The sequence below is a fragment of the Oryctolagus cuniculus genome, chromosome 14 (assembly GCF_964237555.1).
Source record: "Oryctolagus cuniculus chromosome 14, mOryCun1.1, whole genome shotgun sequence".
In the NCBI taxonomy this organism is placed as follows: Eukaryota; Metazoa; Chordata; class Mammalia; order Lagomorpha; family Leporidae; genus Oryctolagus; species Oryctolagus cuniculus.
Window position 1 is genome coordinate 21305343 of NC_091445.1, and position 12087 is coordinate 21317429.

The 12087-nt window shown below is 34.8% G+C and overlaps 1 protein-coding gene across 3 annotated transcripts in view; it reads right to left on the reverse strand.

The window, feature by feature from the left end:
• CHD1 (chromodomain helicase DNA binding protein 1) overlaps positions 1 to 12087 on the reverse strand; it is a 71265-nt gene that overhangs the window by 11523 nt on the left and 47655 nt on the right. For 2 of the 3 annotated variants that reach the window (XM_051853604.2, XM_051853605.2), the window contains exons 24-32: positions 11282 to 11442; positions 9973 to 10014; positions 8335 to 8465; positions 7891 to 8029; positions 7571 to 7721; positions 6475 to 6594; positions 5261 to 5389; positions 4500 to 4763; positions 4016 to 4156 (exon numbers count right to left, since the gene is read on the reverse strand). In XM_051853604.2, coding sequence (XP_051709564.1) covers positions 4016 to 4156; positions 4500 to 4763; positions 5261 to 5389; positions 6475 to 6594; positions 7571 to 7721; positions 7891 to 8029; positions 8335 to 8465; positions 9973 to 10014; positions 11282 to 11442 — 1278 coding nt within the window. The remainder of the gene's footprint in view (positions 1 to 4015; positions 4157 to 4499; positions 4764 to 5260; positions 5390 to 6474; positions 6595 to 7570; positions 7722 to 7890; positions 8030 to 8334; positions 8466 to 9972; positions 10015 to 11281; positions 11443 to 12087) is intronic. The other variant, XM_051853606.2, reaches the window with a different exon arrangement.

The following is a 12087-nucleotide window of genomic DNA, read 5'->3' on the forward strand; positions in this document are numbered from 1 at the left end:
AAGTTATTAAAATCAATATAGCTAGATGTATACACTGTCTATTCTTCCATTTTGTCAGACAAAGTATAAGGTGACTACCAATGAATTCTGTTAATCTCATGAGTGGTTCAAGAGTGGCTGACAGACAGTAGCCTTTCCATTGGCTTACTCACCCCTGGAATGATAGTACAAGAATGACATATCAAAAATTGTATGATTCAGTTTTACTGCAGTAATGAAAACTAAAGTTTATACCAAAGTCAGAATAAAAACACTACTAAAAAGGCAAACTTCATGAATGTAAAACAAATTTAAATTCAACATTATATCACTGATGAGCAAGGCAGTTTAGTTCCAGGAAGTAAAGACGGGTTAACATCAGACAATTTTCTTTAGTTGGTCTACCATCATTTACCTTAAAAAGAAATCCTTGCACCACTGAAGGACCACACTTATTATAATAAATTGTTACTTATTATTATAAATTGTTTACCATGTAGATTTGAGTCTTTAATTGTGTGGTTTTTTAAGATTTATTTACTTATTTGAAAGTCAGAGTTCTACAGATGGAAGAGAGAGAGAGAGAGAGAGAAAGAGAGAGGTCTTCCATCCACTGGTTCACTCCCCAAATGACCTCAACGGCCGGAGCTGAGAAGATCTGGAGCCAGGAGCTAGGAGCCTCCTCCAGGTCCTCCCATGCGTGTGCAGGGTCCCAAGGACTTGGGCCATCTTCTACTGCTTTCCCAAGCGATAGCAGAGAGCTGGATGGAAAGTGGAGCAGCTGGATCTCGCTCGAACTGGTGCCCATATGGGATGCCAGCACTGCAGGCGGAGGCTTTACCTGCTATACCACAGCACCAACCCCTTTAATTGTGTTTTGACTTACTGTTGTTGAGATCAATTAGAAAGTTTTCTACTTAACATTGCAATTATGTATTCCTAGTGATTAAACTAGATTTCAGCCAAACTTGATGTCTTACTTTTAAAAAAGGAAAATTATTTTTGGTGTTTTGTGCAGTTGTTATGATGCCACATCCCAGATTTGAGTGCCTGGGTTCAAGTTCTGGCTCTACTTCCAATTCCAGCTTCCTGCTAATGTGCACCCCAGAAGCAGCAGGGTCCTAGACATCCACATGGGAGATCCAGATTGAGTTCTAGGTTTCTGGTTGTGGCATGACACAACCTTGGCTGCTGTGGGCATTTGAAGAGTAAACCCCAAATGTATGGAAGATCTTTCTTTGTCTCTCAAATAAAATGAAAATAAATTTTAAAATTTCTTTAGGAAAAGTCTTTAATTTTCATAATAATTTAAGTATTATTCATAACCTTCTGTTTCTTGTTCAATTTGGTGGCTCATATTCTATTAGAAAATAATTTATTAATGCATGGAACTTGAGCATGTATTGTAATTACAGTATTGTTCTAGACCCAGAAAATAGAACAGTAAATAAAATAGATCATGCCTTTACTAAACCTGAACTCTATAAAGACATCTAAAGTGCATTAAGAAAGCATTCTAAGCAGAAGGAAGAATAAACACAATGTCCAGAAATGACACTTTTAAAGAACAATATGAATATCAGTGAAACTGGAACCAAGTCAGTGGAAGTGGCAGAAATGACTGGAATTAACCATGTACCATGCATTTTAGGCTAGTTAGCAAGTTTTTGAAAACTTGAATGAGGCTGGTGCCACGGCTCATTAGGCTAATCCTCCGCCTTGCAGCGCCGGCACACCGGGTTCTAGTCCTGGTCGGGGCGCCGGATTCTGTCCCGGTTGCCCCTTTTCCAGGCCAGCTCTCTGCTTTGGCCAGGAAGTGCAGTGGAGGATGGCCCAAGTGCTTGGGCCCTGCACCCCATGGGAGACCAGGAAAAGCACCTGGCTCCTGCCTTCGGATAAGCGCAGTGCACGGGCCACAGCGCACCGGCTGCGGCAGCCATTGGAGGGTGAACCAACGGAAAGGAAGACCTTTCTCTCTGTCTCTCTCTCTCACTGTCCACTCTGCCCGTCAAAAAAAATAATAATAAAAAAATAAAATAAAAAAAAAAAGAAAACTTGAATGTTATGGAAAGTCATCCAGAGTTTAATGCCTAGAAGTAACATGGAATGACTTTATTTTCCTTACAACTCTGGTTGCTACATGGAGCAGGGGTCCCTGGCTTCAGCACGGCCTAACCCTGGTTATTGAGGCCATTTTGGGGAGTGAACCAACAGATGGAAATCTCTCTCTAGTCTTTCTTCTCCTTCACTGTTCCTTTCAAGTAAGTAAATAAATCTTTGGAAAAAAAAAAAAGACAAAAGTTATTTTACCCAATTCCATAATTGAGCAGGTAGAATAGGGGAAGCAGTTCAAGTGAAGAAAAAAAGCCAAGATAACCATCAACTTCATTCCCACCCTGTGCAGCATGACTTAAAAAATTAAAACAAAACAAAGCAAAACAAAACAAAAAAACAGAGAACTGACAGGGAAGCAAGATTAGTATGAGGTTACTATAAACAGAAAGGTTAACGTTAAAAAGGAGAGAAGGCATCTCAGCATGTGAACCTGAAGAGATTAAAAATGAAACTGAGACAACGCATGGCTCAAGTATATAACATGGGAAGACAGGTTCAGCAGCCGTTTACTCTGAATGTCTCCTATACTCTCAGTCATTGGAAGGATCTCAATGGCCCAAACTGAGGAGAGTTAGAAAACTGTGTAGGGATTTCCATGAGGAGCATAAAAAGTACTTGAGGCTATATTATGACATGCCATGGAATCAGCAGGCAATGAGTAACTGGTCCATTACATCTACATTTTCTAGTCAGGGTGCAAAGAGATGAGGGTTAGTTGGGGATCTGGAATGCCATCGTGGGTCAAACACAAATGTAATTCTAGAAGCGGAAATTTTCCACCTAACATTTGAATAATACCTCTGATAAAATAAACTTTAACATTTGACTAAGGTACGTTAATTGGTCAATCTGGTATAAAAATTCAGATTATAGAAATCATTCAAGAGAAATACATAGATATATATTTCTTATATAACTATATAGATGCAATAAATTTCTATGTAAAAATATAAATGTTCCTTTCAGTTGTTTTCTGTAATGATATACTTCACAGTCCTTGTTTAAGTTCTGAAAATTCCATACCTGTCTCATATTACTCAGATTGTCTTCTTCTAAAATTATCACTCCTCAGTTCTGCTCCTAATCTCTATTTTTTACTCATTCAATCTGCTGTCATGTCTGTCCCCAGTAACAACAACTTTCTACCACAATTACTACCAATCTCTGCGATTCCCTCTTGGGAGCACTGTTCTGAAAACTTTACATATACCAGCTCTTCAAAGCCAGTACTATCAAGCTCATACAAGCATGCTACTTCCCCACACTGCCATCTCTCTATAAAGTTCTCCTCAAGATAAATAACTTCATGCTTGAGACCACAGTAAGTTACTGATTATATTTAGTAAATAAACTCTCTGGAAAAGGGCAAAGAGAGGTTCTTTCACATTTTCAGGCATGTAAAACTGACAGCATGTAGATCCAGTATATTTTTAGACCAGTATCATTTGCATGTCCCACAATAAAGTACAGAAACAATGTGTTTGTAGATATTCATAGTAATTTAACACTACAATTTTATGCCTACTCAATCTAGTAATACAACAGTGGAAATTTTTTACCCCCCATGTTTTAGAGGGACAATTCCATTTTTTATTTTTATTGACTTTTCTACTAATACTGCCTCTAAAAGACTGGAAAGTCTTTCAACATAAATAAGCAGCACTATTATTTATTTTGTAGGTTCAGGAACTGTAAAGTTTAAAATCCTAAAGCTGGAGAAAAAAGGTTCACTCTCTAAGTACTACCTTAAACCCTTCTCCTTAAAAATTCATTAAACCTTCTAAATTTAAATCTATTGTTTTTGTTATTATAGTATGATCAAATTCAAATACCTTACTAAAGTAAAAGCTCCAAAAGGTGAAATTGCAATTTAAATAAAATCTCCTATGCATTAATACTAATAATCATAAAGTCTACTTACAATACTGAATGTCTTCTGATCCAGTTCTTCTGATTCTTCAGATATAGGAACTGGTTCACCACTTGCAGTGATATGAACAGGAGCATCTGACAAAGATGATTTCTTAGATCTTTCCTTATTATCAGATTTGGATTCATTCAACTGAAGAGAAAGAGAACAAAACAAAAACTAAACAAGAACACAGGCAAAAAAATTAGCATTGCCAGAAAACAATCACTGTCTCTATACTGTGAGTGCTTATCCTCACTGAATATTCTTATTTACTTCCCAAATTTAGGGGAACCAAAATTAAAACTATTCTGCAACTACCCTGAAGGCATAAACAAGAAATGTTCAAACCTATTTCTCTCCTCTACTATATACCCATATGTAATTTTAAAGAGTTCAGTTGTTGAGGCTAATAGAAGCTGACGTGTAATTTAGTCTAAAATGTAAATATGCTGATTGTTTTTACTTTCTAAATTTTACATTGTGATTTGCATACCTTTTCTTCCTTTATGTCTTTTTCTTTCTGCATGGCTTCTTTTACTTTGTTTTCTCTTTTTTCTTTAAAATCTTTTTCCTTTATATCTTTCTTATCCTCTTTTTCTTTTATCTCCCTTTTAAGTTCTCTTTTATTCTCCTTTTCTTTTGCTTCCCTCTTTTCTTCTGGTTCTTTCTTTATACAAACATCTGGCTCAGGTTTTTCTTCACTGTCTCTTTCTGTTTTAATTTTTTTATTTGGATGTTTCACAGAAGTGATCTCATCCTGGAAAGTGCAAGTATGGCCAATGTATTACTAACCAAATTTTGACAAAGGCTATTTTTTTTTTTGCATGACTCTAGACTGCATGTATGTGGATTCTGAATGAGGTAGCCCAGAATCCCGAAAATGATACATGCATTGTTTACCTTCTTACAAGCAAAGGTGAGCCGATTTCATTCAAACTTATAATAGAATTAAAAGGAGACGGAAGCTCATTTATTTGGCAAATGTTTGAAAAGGAAGTACCCCTGCTCTGTACCTTGAGTGACATATAACATCTATTGGAAGGATAGAAATGTTCTCTAATACTACATTATGAACCATTAAATGCATGCACGTAAGCGCGCGCACGCACACACACACACACTCACTCACTCACAACTCTCAGTACCTAGAAGTAGAATTTCAGGCCTTTGTTCAAATTTTAAATGTAAATGATACAAAATCAAGCCATGTTCCCCTTCCCTAGAAAAGTTTGCTGCTCTAAGGCATATTCTCACCTTCTCATCATCTTCATCAGACTTTTCTGAGGGCAGGGGAGAAGAATCACTCTTTATTTCCTCTTTCACTTTTATAGATTTCATCGTTTTATTCTTCTTCGTGCTTACTTTTCTCTTCTTTGAACCTCCCTAAAAATAATTATTCTCATTTTAAACAACTGTCCAGATTTCATTTTCAATAACCTCATAAATAATAAATCTTAAGCTAGAAATCACATTCCTCCCCAAACCTTAGTCTGTTGGTATGAAACCACATCAACCTTATGAAGTCAATAAAGATGACATAACCTAAAGAGCCAAATACAGTATTATGGAGAAGAGTAAATATTAACATGATTATTTCTTTAAAAAGATTAGAGACAATCGAAAAGGGATTTTTTTCACCCTCCTAGGTTATTACCACCTTCAACTAAAATTAGTGGTACCAGAAATAGTATTAGAAATGATTTCTAATGCTACACTGGTGGTTACTGATGCTGTGGTCATATGTAAACTGTTAAATGTAGCTTTAATTTTCCAATTACCTCCTGTTTGGTAGCTTTTCTCTGCTTTTCTGAGTCACTACATAATCAAGTTCAGTGATCTATGTCACTGTCCCTTAAGCTCTTCAATGCCTCCAAACGCAGTAGTCTTCCTCTTACCCAGGATGGGGATGATGGGGAGGGGTGGTGGGGGAAAAGGATCCAGCCCAAGATCCCCAGCAGATACCAAAACTTTGGATAGTAGCAAATTCTATATACGTAATGTTTTTTCATATATGTGTGTATATGCATATACACCCACCTAAATCTATGATTAAATTTAATTTTTGAGTTAGGTGTGGCAGGAAATCAATTGTAACAACAACATATTATAATAAAAGTTATAAATGTGCTCTCTCTAAATATTTGTGTCTTCCTTTATTCTTTTGGAGGCAAACAACTGTTAAGTGGTAGATTGTTTCAACCTCTTAAAAAACATTCTATATTCTGAAAAAGTTTCCTCTACTTCCTTTCCAATTACTAGAAAAAAACAGGATCCTATTTTTCTGAAAGATATGATTTCCCTGTTTTAATTAAACAAATTATACAGAGATAATTTAAAGCTAAACATTATCACATTCCAACAAAACCAATGAATTATGGAAAAAAACACTTAGAAGCTCATATTAACTAAAGCCTGTTTATCCTACTGGGGGGAAGAAAAAACTGTTATTGATCTGAATTTTAACTTACAACACCGGAAAGCCTCTGAGCTTTTTTTGCAAGATCTTTACTAAGTAATTTGATGAGGTAGTCTGCACGTGTCTGCAACTGTTTTGCTTGTGGTTTTTTATCAGGGTCATCAGGAAGAATCTAAAAAAAAGGGTAAGTAATTCTTTCAAGTTGTCTTTAGGAAAAAAAAAAATCCTTATTTTTTAAAAAAAATATGTATATGTACAAAAAATTCACTAATGTTGTTATAAAATACTTAAATATTTGGAGAAACAAACAACTCAATGCAAAACTCCTTTTTAAAATACTACGCCATAGGCTAAGACTTAATTTCATCAGGAATTCTAAATATATATACCTCAAAAGAACTGCTCATGTGATTATCTTTCAAAATAAAAACAAAGTATAAAATTATATACCAAGATTGCTTTCAACTTTATAAAAGTATATTTAATATCCAGTGTTATAGAATGTTACAGTATTGTTAAATTTCTTTCCTTTTTTTGGACTTGGGCCATCTGCCACTGCTTTCCCAAGCACATGAGCAGATAGCTTGATCGGAAGTGGAGCAGCTGGTACTCAAACTGCTACCCATATGGGATGATGGCATTTCATGTGGCAGTTTAACCTGCAGTGTCACAACACGAAGCCCTGATTTCTTTCATCAGTAAGTATATACATAATATAGTACAATGAAGAAAGAAACAGTCTCATGTTTTCCATTTTAGGCAAAGAAAATTACTTAGCTATCATAATAGAATCAAATCACCAAAAATTCTGAACATTGTTTTCATATTTAAAAGAATATTTAAAATTTTAAGGATTTTTTTGTCCTAACTTGAATAAATTTAATGATGACATGAAGTATTTACTTTTAATATAATAATATGAAGAAAATACACCTATGGATTAATAAGAAAAATATAATTTCAGAAGCAGAGCAAAATATCATCATTTAATTTCTTCAAGGAAACCACCTTATGAAGTCAAATTCATACAACTAGGTAGAGGATTGGTTTCCTGATCTCAGTTGGGTTTATTTCTAATCTAAATGAAAAAATCCAATTAACTGAAATTCAACATTAACAGTCAATAAAATCAAGTAATATGTAAGTACCTTGTGTGTTAGACTGAGGTCAGGATCCATTTTAATCATTTCCCAGCTTCCATATCCATATTCATAGATTCCAATTAACAAATTAGAATCATCTTCTTTTCCCCAGTCTATATCAAAATTAGCTGCCTTCGTGTGGCATGGGACAGTATACCTAGCATTAAAAATAACTACTGTCAAGTTTATAAGCTATTAAAAATAATTTTGAAGAACATATTTGCATCAGAACTTAAAAATACAAAACTTTATTCAAAACTAGCAATACCATAAAAATTGAAGATACACTTAAATAAAAAAATTTTACAACAGAAAAAGTAACTCACTGCTTTCTTTCTTCTGGATCTGAAGGAATGGATTTGTGCAGAGGTATCAGTTCTTCTTCATGGGAGATGACTAGCTTGGCATTCACTTGAACTCCTGATATTCGGAATGTTGGACCCTTTACTTTTCCAAGTCTACCACCTTAAAAAAAAAAAAAAAAAACACAAAAATGCATAAAGCATAATTCTGTAAAATAAAGTAGCACATGCTGTTTCTCCATTCATGTATACTAAAGACAGTTCAACCAACATTAATTAATTCCTGACACTATATCCCAGCCAGAATATAACAGAAGCTCCTTCAAAAGTACAATTCTCTTTTTCATTGTCTATTACCCAGAATAGCTTTGCTTTCTTTTGTAAAGCAGTTTAAAAATCTAATTCGATAAGTGTATTTTCAAACTTTCTTATTTACCTCTCTTTAAATCACTCTCATTTTGATGTTACCTGTTCGTTCTGTTCCTGAAGAACTATCCTTTAGAGCTTTAATGCAACCATTATGTACCAATTCTCCCAGTCGCCTAAGGTCGGTTTCTGACTTATCAACTAATTCAGCATCTCGCGCAATGGCATCTAATCTGTAACAAAAGAATAAACGTTCAGATAAATTTGTTAAATGAAGTGGTGTCATTTAAAATATATGAAGGTTTTCCTGTATATCAAGATCTAATCGTCACACTACTGCATGCCTTATAAATTTTAGCTCACATGATGGCATGAAATAAAAACCAGGATGATTTGGAAAAGAAACAGTTATAAATTCAAAGACAACAAAGTGATCGAATTCTTTATAGAACAAATTATATACTCCAAATCTGACAGTTCTAGAACAATTCTGTAAAAGCAACTGATCAAATCCTAAGTGGTAAAGTTTTAGGAAAATTATAAATGAAAAGGACATGAGTGAAGGTCTATAATTTTTTTAACCACGTACCAAAGAGGATATGAATATTGATTAATGCTTAAGAATTTTTCATCAAAATAATACACAAGTATTTCACCATATTTTAAGCAAGTCATCTCAAAATAAAATGGAAAGTGAAAGGAATTTTTAAGAGAACAAAATTAAACTGAGTTTTTGCTAGTCTCTACCAGGGTTTTTTGCCAAGGGCCATCTGGATATTTGTATCATTTGCAGGACATACAAAATTATCAACTTAAAAATTAGCCTGCTATTGATTTACTGAATTTCAAGTCCCACCTGTGGTTGCCTTGGCAGTACCAGGCCAAATGATGTTGAGGGCTAGATGTTCCCTCACTGCTTCATGAGTTGGCAATAGTAAGGATAAGGACGACTTAAATCACTAACAGCCGCAGGGATTAACAGGTAACTACAAAAAACCTATCTTGAAAACTTCAATTCTAATAATCTATAAATTTCCACACAGAATTGGCGATGAGAGACTATGTTAGTGCCTCTGTGGATAAATTCACTCATCTACTTAACAAGCTGTTGATGGAAAATGAAAAAGATTGTGGAAAGTAACTTCTAGTTATAAAAATGCAACTTATTTATTTACTTATTGTCTGACAGACAGAGTTAGAGAGAGACAGAGAGAAAGTTCTTCCTTCCATTGGTTCACTCCCCAAATGGTCGCTATGGCCAGTGTGCTGCGCTGATCCGAAGCCAGGAGCCAGGTGCTTCCTCCTGGTCTCCCATGCAGGTGCAGGGCCCAAGCATTTGGGCCATCCTCCACTGCCTTCCCGGGCCACAGCAGAGAGCTGGACTGCAAGAGAAGCAACCGGGACAGAATCCGGCACCCCAACCGGGACTAGACCCCGGTGTGCCGGCGCCGCAGGCAGAGGATTAGCCAAGTGTGCCGCGGCACTGGCCAAAAAATGCAATTTAAACATGATTTATAAACAACTTCATTTACAGATAAGAATATTTCAGAGACTAGGAAAAATTTAAGATGGCACAAAAACATTTTTAAACATCAACCTAAAATTTTCTAATTAATTTTGTAAATGTCCAATAAAATCAAGTTTAACAAAAAGTAGCTGAACTGAATGGCAGTGTAAATAAATTAGGCTGACAGCATGTAACACATTCCATAATTCTATGAAAATGGCAAATATATTTACCTTTCCAAAGGGCCACCAAATTTCTTATAGCTCTTGATAAACCTAACAGAAAATAATTATTCGGTTTAAATGTATGCTTCACTATCCAAACAAAAAACAAAATAAAACAAAACAAAAAAGGAAGAAGCCAAACATATTTATAATGCATATAGAAAGAGAATATTTGTTAGTACAAAAATTAATTCAATCCATTGTGACTAACAGAAAATGGATAAACTATCCTATAAATAAAAATGATTAACATACACCAAGTAAGTCATATAAACCCAGATACCAATATAAATAAAACAATAGAAGCTAAATTTTATTTTAGAAATTACTTTATTATTTTGACAAAAAGAAGGTTCAAAGCTATCACAGGAAGTGTCTCCAGAATGATTATCAGTCATATTGCACCTCCTCACATTCAAGTGCAGATAAATTTACTGAATGGCTGTAGTTCAGATGTGTAGTATTACCAATGGGAAATAAAATTTTTACTTAGGAATAAAACTATTTAAGTGACTGATGGATGAGGAAAAATATCCAGGAAAAGTAGAAGTTGAAATGGTTCTTCAACTAAAGATAGAAAGTCCAGTAAATCAGATAGTAATAAAACTGCCCTGAACAAAAACAATGTATTTAGTTTTCTGGCAGAAAAAATGAAGAACTTTTTCCGTCAAGTCTATGGTTTAAAAGAAAACAGTTACAATGGCTTGAAATAAACAACTCTCAGAATACAAAAACAGATAACCTTTTTACAAATTTCACATGCAAATCTGTTACATAAACAAAATAAGCTGTTATCTCATTCCCTGAAAGAAATGCATATATATAAACACAGGTTGAATGGAAGGTACAATTTATCTCGCATAGCCAATCTTATTTTAATTCCTACTTGGACATACCAGATATGCTTTTAACATGGTTACTTTCAAAAAGCAAATCATCACAGTCTTTAGAAAAATATAGAACTAAATTAATCTCAGAAAAAATTAATAAAGTTGAGCCATAAATGCAGTGTTAAATCTGATGTATCAAAATATACTTTCATTATTCAAAAGGGTCATTATTCTGAACCATATTAATAAAACAAAAAGATAGCATTCTAAATAGACTTACAAATAAATAACATGCAAAGATTTGATAAACTTGTTTTCTAAGAATTATAATGAATACTTAGAAGCAGAACCATTCGATTCTTCCTCAAATATCATACTTGCCTTTTTGAAGACTTTTGTCTTAATTTTGAAAATTATAGAATTTTTGTATTTTAACCTCATTCTTCAGTAAAATCAAACTGAAGTGAAATGGTTTTATATCGTCTTACCGCCTAATTTCTGCGTCACTAAATCCTTTAATATTCTCCCGAGGGATAGTCCGAGGTCTTCCGCGTTTCTTTGGCCTCTTCCTTTCTGAGACTGAGTCACTATCAGATCCGGAGTATCTTCTACTTCTGCTGCGCCTCCCTTCACTTCCATTGAAGCTAATCTGGGATTACAGAGCAACAGCTTAAGCAAAGGTTTTTACATTAATAGTAAAGGATAGTCAGAATTTTAAAAAACAGTATTCTGTATGTCAGAATCATTTAATACATAAAATTAAAAGAGAAAAATAGGGTTAATAACACAAGGTTATTAAGACTTAATACTTAAAACACACTTATGAATCAGTGTGAAAATAATCAGTCTATTTGAAAAAACTGGAGGAAAGTTAATATTAAGAACACTTCCAAAAAGCCTACAGGTTGGGGCTAGCGCTGTGGCACTGGCATCCCATATGAATGCAGGTTTGAGTCCCAGCTGCTCCTCTTCTGATCCAGCTCCCTGCAGAAGCCTGAGAAAGCAGTGGAAAATAGCCTAAGTGCGTGGGCCCCCACACCTGCATGGGGGACCAGGAAGAAGCTCCTCATTCCTGGCTTCAGATCAGCCCAGCTTTGGCTGTTGTGGTCATTTGGGGAGTGAAGATCTCTCTCTCTGTCTCTCCCTCCCTCCCTCTCTGTAAACTCTGCCTCTCAAATTAATAAAATTTATCAAGGCAACAGGTATGTTATTAAAAAAAAAAAAAAAAGAAAAAGTCTATGGGTCAAAGAGGAGGTATAAGTGAAATAACTGGAAATGAAAGCAAAACAAATTA